The sequence below is a fragment of the Gopherus flavomarginatus genome, chromosome 1, assembly GCF_025201925.1.
Source record: "Gopherus flavomarginatus isolate rGopFla2 chromosome 1, rGopFla2.mat.asm, whole genome shotgun sequence".
NCBI lineage: Eukaryota > Metazoa > Chordata > Testudines > Testudinidae > Gopherus > Gopherus flavomarginatus.
Genome location: NC_066617.1, coordinates 116,262,435 through 116,285,067, shown reverse-complemented (window position 1 = coordinate 116,285,067; position 22,633 = coordinate 116,262,435). Strand labels below are relative to the sequence as shown.

The following is a 22,633-nucleotide window of genomic DNA, read 5'->3' as shown; positions in this document are numbered from 1 at the left end:
CTCTCTCTCATTTGCCCTATAACTAAATGCTTTACATTTTAAATTACAAAATGTGTTGCACATGCAATATGTTTTCTGTAACTTATATACTATCTGGTTTAATTCTGTAAAGCATGTTACAGTCATAGGCAGGCAGGTATCATAGGGAAGGGGAGGCTTTGCCTCCCCAAACTGCCTAGCGTGGCCCCGCCCCCAGGCCAGAGTGCCTCCTGTAGTGACTTGAGGCCGCCAGGGCAGCTGGTGCTGGCCGCCTGAGCACTGTGACGGGGGGGTGCGGCGACCGCACTGCCTGGCAGCCCGGAGCCCTGGGGCTGCGGGTGCTCTGGCCACACTGCCCAGAGGTAGTGGGCGCTGAGGCTGTGGTACACCAGGGCTGGGGCCTCGCCCACCCCGCCATCTGGTGCTGGGGCCACAGTGGGGGTGCTTTGAGTTCCTGCAGGGGAGGGGGAGGCAGAAGGGAAAGGAGCCGGGGCCTCGGGCACAAGAGGAGGCCCTGGAGGTTAGCCTTCCCAGGAGGCTGGTCACCAGCCACCCATGGTGGCAGTAGTTTTTATGAAAGATGCTACACAAAATAAAACTCTGTAGTATTGCCTCTGTGAAAATGTTGAGCAGGTTGCAACTTGCACATCTGCAATTGAAAAATGATGATGTACTGGATAGAATATCAGAACCTTGGTACTGTGTGTTGTAACCACAGCCCAAGATAGATGTTTACAGTAAAAGCAACAGCATCAGATCTCTAAATCAATCTAGCAGAGTTCAGAGAGTCCTGGATAAGTATGGTTGGTGAAATCCAAGCTTGTTCTTTAAATCACACTCATTTCAATCAATGCAGCCCTTGTTGTCTGTGTAGCAAGACACCCACTTGCATTGGCATTGAAGCTCTGTTGTGTAACAGAGCACCCACTTGGATTTCCTTAATAAAACAATAAACTATTAATAATTTGTAATGTGTTCCCCCCACCCAAAGCAATAGAGTTTACAAGACATGGTGTTTACTCAGTTTAAGTGGACATCCAATCCTTGTCTAGAGGCCCTGAGTATGCAACCAGACTGCTGGTAGGGGGGGTTCAAAGCATGCAGTTGTACAACTTAACTGAAGGGGCAGCTGTTTGGACACTTCAGCAAAGAGGTCCTTTCTTCAAATAGTTCACTAGTCACTGGAGGGATTAACAGAAAGCAACCAAAAAATAAAAAAAGTTTTAAATAATCTGCCTAAGACTCCTTTACCCTCTCAATTGCTCAGCATTTAGGCACTTGTGATGGCACAGTTTCACTAGTTCTTCATTCACCAAGGAACCTTACAGAGCAGAGAAGGCCTGCACTAATGGGAAACACAAATAGGGAAAAAATCACCGTTCCTTTTTTGGCTCAGGCCTTACACTAAAAAGGGGCACAAGTGAAAGCCTCACTTGTTTTTATTTTGCAGGTCAATATCATCTCCAACCCCGTGTCCCTGCCATCTTGCTGTAAACTAAATATGTGGTGCAGAATCCCAGCTAGTAGGACATCTTAAAGCTGTGTACCATGGCAACTTGGCCCACATGCTTGGGAATGACTGTTTAGGCTGTGCCATTTTCCAAGGGGAAAACAGGTAGAATTACAGTTCAGAGTGACTTATGAATATTAGTACAAAATAGTGTCAAACTTTTTAAAGCCATCTGTCATACAATTTTTCACATTTACAAAAAAAAGGCCCTTTCTCAATTAAAAAAAAATCAACTGAAAAATTTCAACTAACTCTAGTGATTATGCAGTTTTGAATGTGGGAGAACCTGACCTGCATACTGGCCAGGATCCTGATTGAGCAGATCTATGTACTTTACTGTAACAGAGTTTTAAATGCATCTGTTTGTTATAAGAAGAAATTATCTGACACCACTACACCATTTCATAATATGCAAAAATCTAACTGTACAGGAAAGTGAGAAGTTCAGGAGGGGATCTTGGTCCCAGTCAATTAAAGGCTTTAAAAGTTAAAACTGAGCTCAGTCTCATATCCTGTTGAAGTGCCTGCTTGCGTTATCACAGAGTTGTTTATGATTACTGGGTCGGTACATTCCAGCTCCTGAATGCTGGACTGCATGCACAAGGTCCACCTACACTAGCAACATTTGAAAGTGCTTTTCCAAAGCAGTGTTACTAACGGTGTAAGCAGTTGTGTAGACTGGACACAGGTGTTTTTACCTGAGTCGTGTAAACTTGCTCTGAGCAGGTTAGCTGAGGTAATGGCTATATTATGTTGTTGATAGAGGTGCAACTGCATGATTGCTGAAAAAATCTTACAAATATTCCACTTATAGAAAATTCAGAGTTAAGGCCAGATGAGACCATTAGATCATCTAGTCTGACCTCGTGTGTATCACAGGCCATTACATTCCACCCACATATCCCTGTATGGAGCCCAATAACTTGTTTGCCTAAAGCATATCTTCCGGGAAAGCATCCAATCTTGATATGAAGAAGAGAGAGAGAGAGAGAATCCCCCATTTCCCTTGATAGTTTGTTTCAATGGTTGATCACTCTCACTGATAAAGATTTGCATCTTATTTAAATTTATCTGGTTTCAGTTTTCAGCCACTGGTTTCTGTTATGCCTTTCTCTGCTAAAGAGCCCTTTAGTATTTGGTATTGTCTCCCTATTAAGGTACTTACACATTGTCATCAAGTCACTTCTCAATCTTCTTTTGAGAAGCTAAACAGATGAAGATCTTTAGGTGTCGCTGCAAGGCATTATCTTGACTCTAGCCATAAAAATTAGTCACTCTCCAATGTTTTAACATCCCTTTTAAAATATGGATACCAAAATTGTACACAGTATTCTGGTATCGGTCTCACCAATGCTGTATACTTCTCTACTCCCTTGTGTATACATTCAAGGATCACATTAGCTCTTTTTGCCACAGGATTGCACTGAGAGCTCATGTTGAGTTGCTTGTGCTAGTCTACTATGACCCCTAAATCCTTTCCAAAGTCTCTGCTCTTCAGGATACAGTTCCCCTATTCTATAGATATGGCCTGCATTCCTTGTTCCTAGAAGTATGTTAATACAGCCAAATGCAAAGTGATACATTTTGCTTGAATGGGTATGTATGACGGCCTTCTCCTTATCATGTACCACTTCACCAGTCTCTGTGGCATCTGCAAATTTTACCAGCAGTGATTTTATATTTGCTTTCAGACCATTGATTAAAATGTTGAATAGCATTGGGCCTAGTACCTTTCCCCATGGAACCCCACCAGAAACACCCCCATTTGATAATGATTCCCTATTAGCTACTACTTTTTGAGATCTGTCAGTGGCACAGTGATCGGTTATTTAGAGTCACTTTTGAGCTTTACGCCACTGGCATGGTTTGTTTTGGAAACGGACATTGGAAGCAATGCTTTTAAATATACATCACATGGATTTATCAGATGTAAGAAAATGAAAATGTAACATTTTGTGCCTTCTGCCCTTGGAGGTGACCTATGACAGTTTCCAAAATAAAGAAAGGGATTTATAGAGTCAACAGTAGTATAAGTTTCGCAGTGGAGAAGGGTTCATGTTCTAGGGACACACTGAAAATAAAGCGGCTTGGGCAGCACTTGGGTTTTGCTGGATAGATGCCTTGACAGGCACAACAGCAGTACAGTGAGGTTTGCTTTGCAATAAGCACAGGGCCATTGCCATGCTGCTGGGTTTTGCCTTTCACATGACACTCAGTACTGGAAATAGGGAGCTGTGAAGAGAAAAACATTTATTTAAATAACCCGGAATTAAACAACCTGCACCTACTGGCTGTCATGTAAGGAAATGCAAATATCTAACTCAATGAGCAATTCCTTAACTCAGAGGAGCTGAAAAATTGACAGAGCTCAAGAAGCCAAGTGCTGGCTTCTTATGAGCAAAAACTAAAGGTAGATGAAAGCTGCAGCACAAGCAGCTAGTAGTTCATTACATAGTGTGCTTCAGTACAGCCATCAGGAGCCAGATTTTTATATCCTAACTCACAGTGAGAGCTTATGAGAATGCCCATTGACTTAAGGAAGCTCTTGAGTAGTAAGGTGAGACTATTGGGACCTCCGGCCACATAAATATTCCCCACCCACCTGGCTAATTTGCAGAGATTGTCAGAGGCAGCAAGTCTGTTACAAAGAGAATGCACCCGTGCAAGAGGACCCTTTGCTTCACCCTCCTCTCACACACAGTATGAGCCGGGATCCACTTTGGCTACCACCTACCAGCCTGACTGAGGTTGGCTGCACTTATCCCTCTTGTGGGACGTTCAGCAAGAAGCAGCGCTAGCAGTAGATCTGATTGGAATGGGGAGAGGGCACCTGTGTTAGCCACACCCTTCAAAGAGAGAAGAAAGGGAACCACTTGACAAGGAAACTTTCAACTTCATTTTTAATTTTAGAAGTCTGGATTACAAAAATTTACAAAAAAAAAATCACAAAAATTGATTTTTTGACCAGTAAAAAAATAAATAAATTAAAAAAAATCAGAAGGCCCTGGTGGGGTACGCCAGAGATCCCAGAAAGGGATCAGCTTTCTGACATCACATTTGGGAAGAATGGTATAGAGTTACAGCAAGAAACTCCATCAGAGCACTGAGACATCTCTATAAACAAATCTTCCCTTAGTTTGTGCGTAGGAGGTAAGGTGGGGAGTTCAAGTTGCAATATGCTGCATTACAAGTAAAGGACTGTACACCCTGCAAATATAACTAGGCTTTAGACTAGTTACAAACCACTGCTAAGGTCTAGCCTATGCTCCAAATGAAATCATCTTACCACCTGGTTTGGGAACAAGGGTAATGCAACCAGGATTGTATTTATAGTATAGACAAGTTCTTTGGCCTCATCTGCTCTAGCCTTTATGCTCCTTCAAAAGTTTTCCACCATTGTTACTACCCATTTATATCCAGCAGCAGTCAGAGGTGCCAGTGGCTGCTAGTAGTTTAACCACCGTGTTGTTCAGAGCCGTAGGGTTAGACAACATCGACAGTTAAAAAGGCAATGGCTGGTCTATATCAGGACTTCCATCACCGGTGGAGATGAATTGATGTTGCCTACAGTGGGACCTTTTAGTGAAAAAACTGTTAGAGGGAACATAGCTTTGGAGTGGGGCGGTAAGAGAAGGTTGTGGAGGTTTGAGATGAAATATCAGAAAAGGAGCTTTATAAGGTGGATGTTTCACATTTTGGCCTGTCCAGGCTGGCAGAGAATCATGTGAAGAGAAGCAATTTGAAAACATGCTTATGCTGCCCAGGGTATATAGGATTTCAGAGTGTTTAGGCAGAATTAAATAGACACTTTCCAGCTGAAGTAGGTATCTAGTTTAGAAAATGCAAATTACGTCCAGGGTGCATTAGACATCATAATAATGTTCAGTCTTTGTTTAAAAACTGTTCTCTTAATACAGTTCCATGACTGTAGAACAGGGCCTTATACAGTCCCTCACTTCTTGAACAGAGTCAGGAGAGAATATTTCAGTCCTGGAGGATTAGTTCCTCTCCATGATTATCAGTTACACATGTAGCTTTTGTGTTCGGCTGCATTCTGGACAGCAGTACATTTTGCCCTGTGCTAATAGTAGGTGAAGGTGCCTAGAGGCTGTAAATATGTCCTATGGAAACACTATAGAAGTTACAAGATGACTTCGATACAGTCTACAAATGATCCCATCTACTAGGAAAGGGCAGTACAGCAAGGCATGCTAAGATGAAAGGAATCCCCCCCCCCCCCACAACCTAGCGTTAATTTCCACAAACTATCCAAGCCCCACAGCACACTGATATACCCTTGATTCACAGCAGGTTATGTGTTCTTAAGTTTCTGTCACAGGATGCCGGAAAGTAGATTTATGAAAGTTTTTCTTGAGAACGTGACCATCCTAGCCTAGCACTGGTCATGTTTCGTGCACCATTCTGCTGGGTGATGCATCTGTGTCAGCAAATCCGTAGCTCATTCTCCAAGCCATAGATTTTTGCCTTCAGGTTTCTTAGCTCCCCTTGAATTTTCCGGGTTCGTCTGTTCCCTTGGCGGACCTCATGCAGAACTGCAAGGTCCTGGTCTGGTCCAATGTTCATGGTCACCTAGAGAGAGAGAAAAAAATAAAACCAGAAAGACCTGGTCTATGGTGTATGATCTGGAGAAAAGTTATGAAGAAGAGCAATCCTGTCCAAGGATTCACTGTGCCTAGCAAGGGGGAACTACAACCACAGTGTGTCTGAGCTGCCCTGACATCATACATGGAAAGGAGTCCCAAGATGGATTGTAGATAATGTAGGTGTCTTGTTAGTACCATGTGGGTGTGTCCTGCAAGTGCAGTGGAAGAGGGATCTCTAAAGTGTAACAGCAAATGTATCAGTAAATGGTCAAGTATCAGAGGGGTAGCCGTGTTAGTCTGGATCTGTAAAAGCAGCAAAGAATCCTGTGGCACCTTATAGACTAACAGACGTTTTGGAGCATGAGCTTTCGTGGGTGAATACCCACTTCTTCAGATGCATGTGGTAAATGGTCAGTTGTTTAACAAATCATTTCCAGTATGATTTAAAAAGACTCATTAAAATGTGACAAATTATATATTTCTTATTACCCAGCATTTTTGTACTTAAGTCTCAACTGTAGTCTCAGGAGACATCCTCTACAGGTGGTAGTGAGGATCATATCTTGACTTGGCAGAAAACTGCATTTGGTTATCAAATAGTTCTTTTTGACCTAGAATAACCAGAATGATTTAGGATCATGGTTGTTATGTCTCGCTTGTATGTTGTATTTTACTCATGCACCCCCTTCTGGTCAAGTATGTAATAAGAACAGGACAATATAATTAGGTTGAAATAATTACCTAGGTAGTGACATGGATTTGATTAACCATTTCCTTTTCTTTTCTTAATTTCTGCAAGTTAACCATTCCTTGTGGTATCATGTGAATAACCCTTCCTATGCAGGATATTCCAGAAATCATTGTATTCTATACATGACCACCTGAACTTACTTCTGCACTTTGAGCCTTAATTCTTTGCGCCAAGTACTCACGTCTGCTCACACTGAAGTTGATGACAAAGCTCTCATTGACTTCACTGAGAGCAGAAGCAGTATCTAGAACCGTCAGGAGAAAAGCCAAACAGGTCTGCAACACTCCATACAGAATATACTTCTGCAGTTAATACTTGCCTCACAGTGGTGTTGGAAGAATCAGATTTTGTAAAGTGCTTGGAGATATCAGATGGAAAGCATTCAAGAAGTAGCATAACTCGGTGCCCTAACTACATCCACTGTATAATCACACCAATCCCTAGTAATCTGGATGCCTACTCAATTAACAGCTATGAGTATTTTTCTCTTCACAATATACATATAACCTGTAACTTTCCTTAACACTGAAAGGTACCATATGTTACAAATATCTGAAGGCCCAAGTGAGGAAACACAGGGATTTCCAATAACTTAGGCTCCAAGGATTCGAATATTCAACCCTTCCCTGACTCTCCCACAAGCCAATTCCATCTCAGCCCTTGCCCCAAAAATGATTAATTATTACCTTGAAGAGCTGTTTCTCTATGTCCTTCAACCTCTGCCGAAGTTGCTTGATGTCATTCTTGAAGCCCTCCACCTCCATGCTACGCCGTTTCTCCAGGGCCTCATATCGTTGGGTCATTAGCTGCAAACGCTTCCCCATCTTCTCTGAGCGCTCCTGGGGATAGGAAAGCACAACAGAACTTGTAGGGAAGGGCACCATCGACAACACAAATATGGAGAAGGGGAAATCAGACAACCCCAAGGGGCTGCAAACCCGTCCTGCAGCAGCAGACAGAGGAGTTACCTTGAAAAGCTCTCGGCCAACATCTCCTTCCTCACGAATTCTAGCCAGCTCACCCTCCAGAGCAACACACTGCTCTCGGTACATATCTGCCAATCGGTGTGCCTGTGTTAGCTGCTCCTGTAAGGACTGGAGCCCAGGAGAAATAATTAGGATTTACAGACGCTGGAGGCAGGTAGCCAGTACTCACAGCACCTCCCTCCCTAAAGAACAAAGGTGGGACGCAAGGCAATTGTCACAGCTCTGAGAGTGCTCTTTGGTGGAGATATGGCAGAAAATAACCAAATGAGTAGCCTTAGAAATTGGAGTTGGTGCAGGTAGCCAGACAAGATTCAAATTACAGGAGCAACTCTGTTCAGATGAGACATTAAAAGTACAAAACAAACCTGGTTCTATCCACCATGTAGTCATTAGAACCCACAACACTTTTTTTAAAAAATACCAAGAGTTGGTCCCACTGTCCTCAGTCAAAAATTCCCCATCTCACATCTGTTTGGTTGCTGCTCTCCATCTCAGAGGTGGTTGCATTTCAGTGGTGGATAAAGCAATTACTTTAGGTATATACCAGGGTCGGCAACCTTTCAGAAGTGGTGTGCCGAGTCTTCATTTATTCACTCTAATTTAAGGTTTCGCGTGCCAGTCATACATTTTAACGTTTTTAGAAGGTCTCTTTCTATATGTCTATAATATATAACTAAACTATTGTTGTATATAAAGTAAATATGGTTTTTTAAATGTTTAAGAAGCTTCTTTTAAAATTAAATTAAAATGCAGAGCCCCCCCCAACCGGTGGCCAAGACCCAGGCAGTGTGAGTGCCACTGAAAATCAGCTTGTGTGCTGCCTTCGGCACGCGTACCATAGATTGCCTACCCCTGGTATATACTGTGGTTAGTAAACTATTATGGGTACATGTAGTACGAGGGTAGTACAAGTTCCCATGGTTTTCCCTGCAAGTACATTAGTTGATGAAGAACAAAAACAAAACAGACTGCTGGACAGGAGCAGCAGAATTGTGAGCAATGTTATTCCCAAAAAAGCAGTGTTCTCATAACAGCAGGCAAAACACAGTGTGTGTTCTTCCTGCCAGCAGTCAACAGAATTTATTCCAAAGGATGGTTGCCCATTTCATGTCTGGAAATACCGAGTCCTAATAAAGAGCTTGAGACCTGTGCAATGATATGCCACTTGGCAGAGGGAACAAGCTGAGGAGCTACATGCTTGTTCTGGGTGCGGAAGGAGCGGGGGATATTAGTCTTCTGAGACAAAATCCCTGGAGCACCATTATAAACTAACAAGAGTTCTAACTACACAGCATTTTATCTTTAAAGTCAATAAGCAACAACATCCCCTGTAAAGTGAATCTTTCTATGCCTCAGACAGCATAACAAATGTATCCCGGTATGGAGAATTCCCTCTTTAAAACAGGGAACACCAGTTTCTCAGTAAAGCACCAGGGTGAGATCCAATCCTAGACTCTCTCAAACATCCATCCATAAACAGGTGGATTTCTTTTCCAAGGGAACAGCAATTACCTTGAGTTCTCCACTCTGTGCTTTCCAAATTTCACTCTCTGCTTGAGAAATTGGCTTGATGTCTCTCTCCTTCTTCTCTCTCTCTGGCTCCCTGCTGATAAGCTGATCCCTGCTTACATCAAGCTTCCTCAACAGACAGTCCTTCTCTGCCATCCATGATTTCTCATTGGCTCGTGCATCGAACTTCAGCTGAAGGAAGTCACGTGTACTCTCATACAGCAGGTTTTGAGTCTGATGGAGCCTGAAGACAGGGATTGCACTAAAGTAATAATATCACTGCCTTCCTCAATTCCCTTCATCATTCACCTGTATTCTCACTGGGAGTTGGGTTGGGCATGGGATGAGAAAGGCCAGGAGCTTCCCTCACATATTTTCAAGGGCCAAGTTCTCCAGGGATGAAAAAGGATTTTTAGTTTGTAATTTATTCAATCAATCTCCAATTACATACCAAGCAACTGACCAAATACTCTGCTTTTCTGCCTGTTAGGCTGTAAACTCATAGGTGATTTTTATATTCTGCGTTTCCTGCCATGATTAAACCAGAACCATTCTCTTGCACTCACTTATCTGTTAGGGTTTTGATCCTGTCCTGGTCCCTCTGATGCTGGACCTGCACTTCTTCTATGTGAATCCGCCTGTCCTCTAGCAGTGCATCAAGCTGCTCTTTGGATAACCGGGTCTGCTCTTCCATCTGAGCCTGCAGGGCCTCCACCTGGATTGGCCCACAGGGAAGGCATAGAGTGAGATCCTAAACCAGGCATGCTGCCCTGCTGGAGAGTTCTGTTTAAATTCCAGATTAGGCACAGACACAGTGAGAAAATACCCCCTGCCCTGTAATGCTTTATTATATAGGTCTAACTTCTCTGCAGGCCTTGAAGTTAGAAGCAATCTGCTTTGGCACTCTAGAAGTTTCCTGTAATAGATCCCTACCTGGTGTGAGAGACATTTTACAGAAGGTGGGTCAGATTCTTCACTCATTTCCTGCATTGGGCACAGGAAGCAATGTGGAGGGGCAAAGATGAATTCAAGTGCCTTTTGTGCATCACTAATTCTGGCCACTGTTGTAATTCAGAGCAGCCCTAGGGCTCTCATCACCCAAATGCTTTTCTTGTTTCATGCCAACCTTACCCCCCTTGTAAGTCCACTGCAGAGAGAGCTAAATAGATTGGGAGTAAGTGGGAGGCACTGCCAAGGTAGCAATAGAGGGGAGATGGGCATGCCTAATGAAGGGATAGGCAAGCAGCATGTTTGGCTGTCGTATAAACCCATGTGTTACATTGTATGGAATATATGGAACACCATATGTGGGCACCAATATGACAGATTGGCATCAGCACCACCTAGCCCGCTTGATGGCCCATCAAGGGACATCAGCTGTACAATAAACCAATTAAAAAATCAGGGACCACACCTGATGAGTCAGCAAGCCATGTATGGGCATGCCTATGGACAGACAACTCTAAGGTTTTTTCATGTGCTATGAAGCTTGTGTTTGGAACACAGGAAGTGCAAGCCTTATGGCAAAAGAATATAAAAGGCAGCTACATCTTCTCCATTTTGCTTTCAATCCTGCTTCCTACCTCTGGAGTAACTTTTCTATAACTGAAGCTCTGAACAAAGGACTGAATGATCCATCCAAGCTGTGGATGTGTTCCAGAGTGACTTTCAAGCCAGCAAACTCACTAACACTGCTAAGAACCTGATACATCTTGGACTTTGTAGTCTGATGTATGTACCAAATTGCTTTACCATTTAACAACTCTCATCTTGTTCTTTCTCCTATAATAAATCTTTAGTTTTAGACACTAAAGGATTCTCTAGCAGTGTGGTATTTTGGGTAAGAGCCAAACCTATACTGACCTAGTAAGGTGAGAGGTTTCAGTGGTAGCTGTGTTAGTCTGTATCAGTGCAAAAAAAAAAAAAAAAAAAGAGAGGAGTCCTTGTGGTGTCTCTAAGGTGCCACAAGGACTCCTGTTTTTTTTTTTTTTTTTATGACCTAGTAAGGTGGCTGTCACTTTGGGTCAGAAGAACATTTTGTATATGTGAGCAGAGTTTTGAAATAACTCCTCATTGTACTGGACCGAAGTGCTGACTAGGGGCCAGAGAACTGGAATGCACTAAGAGGGCTGTGTGATTCCCCCCTCCCCCCCACCTTGATAACTAATGTGGGGGGATCAGAAGCACAGTTTCTGACTGGTTGGTGAGTGTTAACCACCAGCCTATGGGAGAATCTGCTCTCCCTTTTGCAGCGTGCCCTGACCTTGCCATTTCCAGTGAAGGCACCCCTGTGTCACCACAGGTCACACCATGCACATGCAGAAGTTGCATCTGTTGATCAGTAAATGCTCTTTTACCTGCAGTAAGAGTGTTTGATTGTCTCTGTGATATCTCTCTGGACTTTCAGGTCTCTCTCCTTTTGCTGGGGGCTTTGATGTGCTTCTTTTAGTGCCAGCTGCAGAGAACAAGATTAATTGAGATAACTACTCTACTCCATTCTCTTAGCCTAGCCTATGTGCGAGACTTTGCCCAGCAGGGAGTATTGTAGGTGTGCTGGCTGGCCTGAAAGAAAAGGAAAGGAAGAGCTTGCGGCTACTGCACCACAGCATCTTTTGGCAGGAGTCACTGCAGAAAACATTCTAGCACTGGCTTTGGGGAGCTCATGGCGACTGCATGCTTTTTACACATCCAGCACTATCGTGCTATTTAGCCACCCTCCAAGTACTTGTCTTCTTGGCTGGTATGGAAAGTCACTTTCGGGGTACCTGTTCTGGAAGTATAAGTATCACTCCGTTCATGTGGATCCCTGGATTGGATTGGTTTTTGAGGAATGGTGACCTAGAGGAGCAAAAACAGAGTTGTTACCTGAACGTTCTGCATTCTGTTCTCTGAGCCCAGTCATCAAGAATGAACACTAGAGTGTGTGGAAAAAGACTTAAAAGAGCAGCATGCCCATCGGTGCAGCAGGAGCAAGGTAAAGACATTTGCAAAAGAAATACCAGCATTGAGAGCAGATGCCTGCTACGATGGGGTGCTTGAACGTTACCTTTTCCACCTCTTACACCATTGTATAGTTCTCAATGATTGGTGACTTCAATGGGAACAGGATTAGGCCATTAGCAGAATATCCAGCATTCAGATGTGGGAGGGAAAGGAGGAGCAACAATGTGCTTTCTTCTCCACTTACCCTCTTGCCAGCTGGCGCACTGAGAAACACATATACAACAAATCTACGTATACCCATCCACTTAAACCCAGGAAGAAATCAAAGGCAAGAACTAACTGCTCGGTGCATCTATTGATCCTCATCTAACTTGTGTGCTTATTCCTCTAACTAACACCATAGCATGAAATAGGAACAGAGACAAATCTTGTCAGTGACGACTAATTTCGCAAATGATTTTCCCATTATTAATTACCACACCACCCCCTGCATTGGAGGTCTGGGCATCTCCAGTGTCATTGCTCTGCATTCACCTTCCCCATAGAATTGTTCTTGGACATCCGCCTTCCTCTGCAGCCTGGGGCACGGGTCACTTGCTGGAGGATTCCCTGCACCTTGAGGTCTTTAAGCCATGTTTTGAGGACTTCAACAACTCAGACATAGGTTAGGGGTTTGTAACAGGAGTGGTTGGGTGAGATTCTGTGGCCTGCATTTTGCAGGAGGTCAGACTAGATGATCATAATGCTCCCTTCTGAGCTTAAATCTATCAATCTATGGCCTGGTCTACACTATGCGTTTATACCGAATTTAGCAATGTTAAACCAATTTAACCCTGCACCTGTCCACACAATGAAGCCCTTTATATCGATATAAAGGGCTCTTAAAACCAATTTCTGTACTCCTCCCCGATGAGGGGAGTAGCGCTGAAATCGGTATTGCTGTGTCGGATTAGGGTTAGTGTGGCCGCAATTCGACGATATTGGCCTTCAGGCGGTATCCCACAGTGCACCGTTGTGACCGCTCTGGAAACTAATCTGAACTCGGATGCACTGGCCAGGTAGACAGGAAAAGCCCCGCAAACTTTTCAATTTAATTTCCTGCTTGCCCAGCGTGGAGCGCTGATCAGCATGGGTGGCCATGCAGTCCCAAATCCAAAAAGAGTTCCAGCATGGACCGTATGGGAGATACTGGATCTGATCGCTGTATGGGGAGACAAATCTGTTCTATCAGAGCTCCGTTCCAGAAGACGAAATGCCAAAGCATTTGAAAAAATCTCCAGGCTATGATAGACAGAGGCCACAGCAGGGACTCAACACAGTGCTGTGTGACAACCGTAACGGAAAGCCAAAGAATCAAATGGACGCTCATGGAGGGAGGGAGGGAGGACTGAAGACTCGAGCTATCCCATAGTTCCTGCAGTCTCCGAAAAGCATTTGCATTCTTGGCTGAGCTCCCAATGCCTGAAGGGTAAAAAACATTGTCGCCAGTGGTTCAGGGAATATGTTGTCAATTTACCCCCCCATCCCCCCCCAAAGAAAAGGGAAAAAAATAGTTTCTCGCCTCTTTTCAGTGTCACCGTATGTCTACTGGATGCTGCTGGTAGACTGGGTGCTGCAGTGCTAAACAGCACCATCCTCTCCCCTCCCCTCACCGGTGGCAGACAGTACGGTACAAAATGACTGATAGCCGTCCTCGTCATCATCCTGTGAGTGCTCCTAGCTGGCCTCGGTGAGGTTGGCCGGGGGCGCCTGGGCAAAAATGGGAATGACTCCTGGTCATTCCCTTCTTTAAGCTCTGTGTCCTGGAGATTCAGTCCTGGCAGATGGTGCAATAGGGCTGGTAACCGTCGTCATCATAGCAGCTGGAGGCTGAGCTCCTCTCCCTGCCGCCCTCTTTCATGTCTAATGGAGATTCTTGACTATCATAGCAGTGGGAGGCTGTGCTCCTCTCCCCTCACACCCTTTAATGAGTAATGGAGATGTCCTGCCTGGAGTATCATAGCAGCTGGAGGCTGCCTCCTCCTCATTTTATCTCACTAAAAAGTCAGTGTTTCTTATTCCTGCATTCTTTATTACTTCACATAAATGGGGGGATAACTGCCACGGTAGCCCAGGAGGGGTGTGGGAGGAGGGAAGCAACGGGTAGGGTTGTTGCAGGGGCACCCCCTAGAATGGCATGCAGCTCATCATTTCTGCGGGATCTCTGGGGCTCTGACCTGGAGTGGCTGTGCTCTCAGGCTCTCTAGTAGACTTGCCCACTATTCTAGGCAGGACTGACTCTATTTTTAGACAAAACATAAAGAAGGGAATGACCTGGGAAGTCATTCCCATTTTTGTCCACGTGCCCCCGGCCGACTTCAGTGAGGCCAGCCAGGAGTACCCATGACAGCAGCAGACGGTACAATATGACTGGTAACCGTCATCACCAATTTCTAAAGCAGCAGACAGTGCAATAGGATGGTAACTGTCTCTGCTACCTTGCAAAGGCAAATGAATGCTGCTGTGTAGCACTGAAGTACCGCGTCTGTCAGCAGCTTCCAGTACACATACGGTGACAGTGAAAAAAGGCTAAACGGGCTCCATGGTTACCATGCTATGGCGTCTGCCAAGGCAATCCAGAGAAAAGGGGCATGAAATGATTGTCTGCCGTTGCTTTCACGGAGGAAGGCTTGAGCGACGACATTTACCCAGAATCACCCGCGACACTGTTTTTGCTCCATCATACATTGTGATCTCAACCCAGAATTCCAATGGGTAGGGGAGACTGCGGAAACTATGGGATAGCTATGGAATAGCTACCCACAATGCAACGCTCTGGAAATCAACGCTAGCCTCAGTACATGGATGCACACTGCCGAATTAATGTGCTTAGTGTGGCCGCGTACACTCGACTTTATACAATCTGTTTTTAAAAAATGGTTTATGTAAAACTGGAATAATCCCGTAGTGCAGACATACTCTATGAATCCACTCAATGCAATAAGAAAAAGCAGCCATCAGGGAGCTGGCCACAGTCCCCAAGACACAGTATGCCAGTAAGGAATTGGCTCTGGACATGTTCCTTCCCCACTCCCTCTGCCAGGGCCAGTTAAACTATCCGAACCAATTGAGAGCTCCCACATACCAAAGAAAATTCAGGGCTGCTTTCAGGGACTTTTGCACAACCTGAACAGTGCAGAGGGCAGCAAGCAATGTTTTAAAGCTTTTTTTTGTTTTGTTTTAAGCAGATTACACAACCGGGAGCCAATCACGCTCTCCGGCGGAAAATTAAAACAAACAAACAAAAAAAGCAGAAGCCCAGCCCTCATGGGCAAGCCCCGAAACAAGCAACACAACACACTACTTAAAGAAATGAATAGGCAATTACATACACAAAAGAAGTCTATATAGGCTTGCTGGGCACCACTTGGCAGCCTGCAGGAGGGACCTGACAACAGTAGAGAATGTGGCCCATTATTTCAAGTCTCACACTGCACTCTCACATCATGGAATGCCCTGGTTTTGCCCCCTCTTCATGCCCTGAATCACAGTCATGACCTTTCTGGTCAAACAGGAATTGTGTATGGGACTTCAGATCCATATACACACTGCTGCTGAGAGTCACCACTCTTGAAACCTGTCACACTTACTCTCCTGGAGGAAAACATACTTCCTTTGCAGCTCTCCTGCACTGGAAATGAAACCTGGATTTCCCAGCACTAACTACCAAGACAGAGGGAAGGCCTCACTCTTTGTCTCGAGTCCCATCACTAGTTTATTACAGCACCTATCAGACCAACACAGAGCCAGCTGAATTTCAAACATCCACGTTTTCTGGCAACCCTCTCCATAGTTCTGTTTTGTCTCTTTGGCTCCTCAGTGGCAACTCACTGTGTAGAGCAGGGGTCAGCAACCTTTCAGAAGTGGTGTGCCAAGTCTTCATTTATTCACTCTGATTTAAGGTTTCACATGCCAGTAATACATTTTAAGAAGGTCTCTTTCTATACATCTATAATATATAACTAAACTACTGTTGTATGTAAAGTAAATAAGGTTTTTAAAATGTTTAAGAAGCTTCATTTAAAATTAAATTAAAATGCAGAGCCTCCCGGACTGGTGGCCAGGACCGGGGCAGCGTGAGAGCCACTGAAAATCAGCTTGTGTGCCGTCTTCAGCACATGTGCCATAGGTTGCCTACCCCTGGTGTAGAGCTTCTAGGGGCTGAACCCAAAGCAAAGTTTGCCAGAGAAACAAGCTATTCCCAATGAATGGTCTTACCTTGTGTGGAGGCTCCTTATGAAAATAAGTAATTTCGCCTGTGTCTGTTCCCACCAAAGCCAAGAGATGCTGAATCTTTTTTCTGTCTTCCAGCTCCCTGGAATTCATGGAGAAGCACCAGCACATTTCTATTCCAGAATGCATTAAGCCTGTAATGTCTCTAGAGGTTGTTATTGTAGTTAAAGGAGCAGCTCTAACCTGTTCTTCAGATTGTCACAGCCCATGAGACAATGTTGTCCTTAAGCCAGACTGCTAGAGATCCTGTTAACACTAAAGATGCATGGGAGGAGTTTCCATTTCTGCTGGTGCAGTGAGGAATTCCCCTTTTAGTACAGCCTGATAGTGGTGCATGAGCTTATATAGAGAAGGCGGATGCTGAAAGGACAGGGTCTGTGAATTTATTAGTAAGAGCTCATAGTCCAGGGGGAATATGACCTAGTTAGGAAGATTTCAATCCTGTAGATGTTCTACTTTTCAGAAGACAGAGAACCTCCTTTGCCTTAGAAGCCCATGTATTCCACCACAATCTGGAATGTGATGGATATACAAGGTTTTAGGCACCCCTTTGAGGGTACACAAGAACACTACCCAACACACATAAAAGGAGACCCCATCAAGCCAACCAAAAATCGCTGAGATTAATTCTCAGCCAAAGTTCAGAAGCATCTTAGGGAGACATGTGCCACTGAGAGCTAATTTGGTGCAGCTGTGCCTATTCAGGCTCATTACCTTAAGAAAGACCAACAGGGGGTGTTGACCAGAAGACAAAACAGGTAGCTCTGGGGAAAACAGAGGAGTTACCCTCTTTGGTCTGTGTTTTCTATGAGTTTCCTGCTTCTAAAACTGCAGAGAGGAAATGCAGCTAAAGAATTATGCCAAGCTCATGCCAAGTTGAGTTAAAGCAGAACCTCCAAGCTGACGTAGGTGATTTTGTGATCCAACCTGACCCTTCGGTAAACTTTTGCTCTTTGTTATACCCCGGCCCTGTTTTGTGGGCCTATATTCTGAAGCAAGATCCTTGGAGCTTCGGTTTCTCTGGTAGAGCAGACTAGGAGTCCTGCAGCACAGTCATCTCACTTTTTTAAAAAAAGGAAGTTTGGAATAATTGAATAATAGTCAGTACAGTAGATCTGCATAGAAGGGAGGAGCAATAGCAGCATTTCTTTTGTCCAGTTCAGCATTTGGGAAGATTGCATAGGGCCTGATCCTCAGAAGTGTGGCACACCTGCAACTTCCACTGACTTTAGACCCATAGTGAGATTAATAACTTGTATTACAGTGCCTAAGTACTCCAGTTACAGAGCAGGACACTGCAATGTGCTGTACAGACACAGAATAAAAAGCTTTCAAGATGGCTCTACTAATTCATGTGGCTTCCAGAAACACTACCTGCCCATGAGAAACAGCTAAGAAAACTCTTCCCCCCACCATCTCCATCCCTATCCCCTCCCAGCTCTGCACCTGATTTTCAGCCGGTCATTCTCAGCATAGAGGCGCAGCACATGTTCCCTCTCCTGGAAGAGGTAAACTTGCATGTCACTCAAAGCCTTCTGTAACTCTGCAATCTCCTGTTCCCGTTGACGCATTTCCCACTGTAGTTTGTGCTATGGAGAGAAAACAGGGCACGTGAAATGATACTGAGCATCTGACAACAAAGACAAAGAACATCTTTTGCTTCAGATGACCCTAGTCTGCATCTAAAACTAGCAGCTGTTAGTGTGTCAAATGACTAGGATTGGCAGAATTTGCTTTTTATTTTTTTTATAATTGATTAATGCTACTGAATTTTATTTTTATCAATTTAAGTTTTCACGGTTGAGGAAAATTATGTTTTAAATCATTTTTTTCAATTTTTATCACTTAAATTTTCACAGTTGTGGGAGCTTATGGGGATGGGGCAGGTCAGCCAATAATTTGATGACAGTAGACATTGAGATACAAAATATTAAAGCTTTATAACCATTAAAACATTAATTATCGTATGTCAAAACATACAAAATAAACAGACTTAAATCAAACTCTAACAAGCTCTCATGTGGCATTTCTTACTTTGCCTGTCTGTAAATTTTGATCATTGATGGAAATAACTTTTTCATTGGTTTGTGTGTGTACCCTGAAATAGATTTATCAATATTTACTGATAAAAACCCAATTCTTCCAAGCTCACAAATGACTGTCTTAAATTGGACCACCAAACTTTAACCGGCAGAGGGCAGTATTGGCAGTTTGTCTGGAAAAGATTTTTCAACAATGAGCAACTCCCACCATGCAATCCTCTGCCTTGATCCAAGTGATCACAAACTATTAAACATGATGGAGCAACCTACCCTAGATATTTTTCTCAAAAACTTCCCCTGGGTTAAGGTTGGGGTACTGTGGGCTTTAACAATAAGCATTCTGACTAATTACAAAATTGTCTCAGCGATCATGGTTTTCATGGGGGAGAAGTAACTAATTCATCAGAAGAGCATTCCTGTAGGAAAGGGACCTGGGAGACCTGCAACGTTTGGCGCCTTTCCCCACTTTGACCCAGATGTGCAGCTGAGATATTTCCTACATCTACTGAGGGTTCTCAGTCTGTTTCAGAGATGGCTGATTCACGAGCAGCTCAGTGCATAATGTTTTAAAAGGTGGTCACTCTTCTGCCAGCTACCTTCTCAGTAGAAGAAGTGCCAATTTTACAGGATACAGCTACATAACCACTCTGACTGATGTAGTGAGGCATTAGGAGATCATCCTGCTTGTTAGAAGAGGCTCCATTTTGTAGGATAGTTTTTACTTAGATTATAAACTCTTTGGGCCAGAAACCACTTTTATTGTGTTTGTACAGCACCTAGCACAATGAGATTATGGTCCATGACAGGGGCTTCTAGATGCTACTGCAATATAAATAAAGTCTGTTCCAATAAAATGCTCATTAATTTTGGCCAAATGACCATTCACTGTTCACAGGTCCACTGTGGAGTGCAGGGCAAAGAAAAAGGGTAGCGCAACAGACCAGGTGAACATCTAACCCAGTGTTCAAAGGTTAAGAAAAGCCCAAACAGTGTAAAGGCTTCCCAAAAGTAGAGCCCAATAAACTAAAACAAAAAGACTTCTCTCAGTCAGCATTTCTCCTCCACGGGCTTCTAAATTGGGAGACCAAATGGCAAGAATTCACTCACTTCTAGTAGCTCAAGACATAGTGATTCTCCTTCAGCTCAGTCCTGCCACATTCCCCAGCAATTCCCTTCATGAATTATGTCAGCTATGTTAAGTCTTCAACTAAGGGAGGGTATTAAAACTTTCTCTGACAACCATTGGTGTATATATATAGTCCATCACCAGTAAGCTATTTACCTGCTCATCATACGATCCTTTGTATCTCTCTAGCCTTTTCAAAAGGTCCTCGTATTCTTCATCAAACTCAGCGATCTTCTTGCGATAATATTCCAGCAGCTCCCGGGAGGGACGGAGGAAGGCCAGGCGCTCACTGATGGAAGGAAGAGGAGTAGAATCCCCCTGACTTGGAGCTGGAGAATTGGTATATCTGGAGGAGATAGGGGGTGCTGGCAATCTGGACAGAATGGTGGAACACACACACAAACACACACACAAAATTAGGTTTCAGAGTGGTAGCAGTGTTAGTCTGTATCAGCAAAAACAATGGTCAGTAAACTATATTACCTCACCCACCCTGTCTCTTTAGTGTGGAACTGTTTGCCCATCCAAGTGTGATGGGAAGGGGGGTGCCTATTGGAGGAAAAGGGTGGGTGGTGGTTTTTGTGGGAGAAGGGTCAAGGGGAATGGGACAAGGTTGATGAGGAGGGGGAATCTGAGAAAAAGCAGGGGCAGAGAAAGAATAAGGGTTACTGCGGTAGTAAAAAAGTCTGCTGCTAGACAAAAACACACAAAAAATAGACACTAGATAGAGGATAAACACACAGAGGAAAAAGATGTGAGGTACCAGTAAGCCAGGTCAGTCTAGGGAAAGATGTCAGAGATGACAGTATCAGAGCACTGAAGTGAAGGAGGAGGAGGGCGAGAAGAAAACTCCATTCAATCAGAAAAGATGTCTGACTGCTGATTCTAATGTACATTCTCAGGGTCCCACTGGATTATCTCTGCTCCTTGACGCAACAGCAGCTAGAAATGGCTTTACAAGTTCTGGTTCAACAGGAGACTGAACCCTTTCTTTTAAGCTGCACAGAAATCAAACTCGCACACTCTGACAGTGAGGGATAGAGAGAAACTTTTAAGTGTGTGTTTTTGGTACCTAAATAGGATATTTAGGGATACACTAACATCACATATATATGTCGGCATGCAAAATCCACATGCAATTAGGATTCTAAATTTTGACACAAAAACTGAGCTTTGTGAATCATTCATTTGTAAATTTGGAATGTGTTTGAGCAAGTGCAAGTGTAGATGTGCATCTGTACACAGACCTCGGGCTTTGCTCTGAAAACTTGGCCCTTAGTAGCCATGTTGAGTAGACTGCCTGAGTTTTCAGATGTCAACTCTAAAAGGACTAAGAATAAGGGTACGCCCACAGTACCCGCCAGATCGGTGGGTAGTGATGGATCAATCAGGGATCGATTTGAAGACGCAATAAATCAATCCCCAAACGCTCTCCCTGTCAACTCGGGAAATCCACCAGGGCGAGAGGCAGAAGCGAAGTCAACAGGGGAGCCACGACCGTCGATCCTGTGCCGTGAGGACGGGAGATAAGTCAATCTAAGATATGTCGACTTCAGCTATGCTATTCTCACAGCTGAAGTTGTGTATCTTAGATCGATTTCCCCCCCCCCCCCCCCAAAGTCTAGACCAGGCCTAAGAAAGCAGCTTAAGTAATTATTTGCTAAACAAATCCATTGCCAGAACCTGGCTGGACACTTAGACCTCAAGAGCCAGCCAGATGCCTCATGAATGCATGAGATCAAAGTGATGTTCCCTTTAGTGTCACTATCTAGAGACCTGTTATCAATATTGCTGCTCACATCAGGTTTTTGATATATTAGAAACCTGAGGAATTCAAGAACTTTAAACTCCAGACATCTTAGGTGAGTGCTGAAGATACATTAATACAACCATTTTGTATAGCAGCTTTCACACCAACTGTATATGAAATTGCTTTAGAGTTAAATAATACAGTTATAGACAGACAATAGCAAAGGGGAAAAATATATAATTATGAGTAAAAAAATGGTTTTAAATGATGTGACTTAGAGTACTATTGAGGAATTGCAGAGGAGAAGACTGTCACAGCAACAGTGATACACTATGGGATAGGAGAGATTGGATGCTGGTGTTAGACCAGTGTAATGAGTGGAAAAGGAAGATTGGAGCTATGCAATATGACAGAGGTTAGAGCAAGTCCCAGGAGAGCAATTAAGAAGCTAAATGAATGGGGAGGCAGAGGAGCTGTTTGAGCATAGCAGTCATACTCACCTTTTGGAGGTGGGGGACATTCCTGGAGAGGAATCCATGGTATTCACTCCACCACCTACAAAAATGACAACAATGTACATTCTAGGAGCAGAGAGCATATGGCCAGCTAGACCAGAAAAACATATTAACACCTCTCTAGTGACGGGTATGGAATCGGGGTCCCTGGTAGAACAATGACTAAGACTGTGCCAAACATGCCCAGTGATGTTCAAAAACCACTGACTGGGCAGGATTTTTGCAGTCCCTTCTCAATTGCATGAAACTGGTCCCTAGATTTCTGGGGGGAGGGAGGGAGAAACCCAAACACCTGTGAAACACTTAGGATTTTCACTCAAAAAACCCCATCCCTATAGCTATTGAGAGCAAACACCCTGCACTTTCTAGAGTTCTGAATTTTCCTATATTTCAAATTGCCTCGTGCTGCCTGGCCAGCCGGTCCCTGCGCCCCCAGCCAGCCGCTCCATACACCCTGCGCCCCCAGCAGCGCCCCCTGCTGCCCCACCAGCCCGGGCAGGCCCCCCCTTCCCCCACCCTTTGCCGCCTCCCAGCAACGATCCCGGAGCGGCACCCTCGCCTACCGAAGCGCGAACCCAAGCGCCAGCTGCTGCTCAACGGAAACGAGCCCAACCAAACAGCGCGGCAGCGCCAGCCAACCACAAGC

The 22,633-nt window shown here is 44.2% G+C and overlaps 1 protein-coding gene across 3 annotated transcripts; it reads right to left on the bottom strand.

Moving 5' to 3' along the window:
* Positions 1 to 4,371: 4,371 nt before the first annotated feature.
* Positions 4,372 to 22,633, bottom strand: CCDC77 (coiled-coil domain containing 77). Of its 3 annotated transcripts, none has more exons than XM_050918771.1 (12): positions 22,551 to 22,633; positions 21,973 to 22,027; positions 19,879 to 20,095; positions 18,001 to 18,143; positions 16,540 to 16,636; positions 12,105 to 12,177; positions 11,697 to 11,794; positions 9,906 to 10,054; positions 9,343 to 9,583; positions 7,813 to 7,938; positions 7,531 to 7,683; positions 4,372 to 6,079 (listed from the first exon to the last, which is right to left on the bottom strand). In XM_050918771.1, the coding sequence occupies exons 2-12, from the start codon at positions 22,008 to 22,010 to the stop codon at positions 5,933 to 5,935; spliced, it is 1,482 nt and encodes a 493-aa protein (XP_050774728.1). In that variant the 5' UTR covers positions 22,011 to 22,027; positions 22,551 to 22,633; the 3' UTR covers positions 4,372 to 5,932. The 3 variants fall into 3 exon arrangements, with proteins under 3 accessions (XP_050774728.1, XP_050774730.1, XP_050774729.1); XM_050918773.1 differs by having other exon boundaries at positions 7,813 to 7,929; XM_050918772.1 differs by lacking the exon at positions 22,551 to 22,633 and adding an exon at positions 22,504 to 22,541.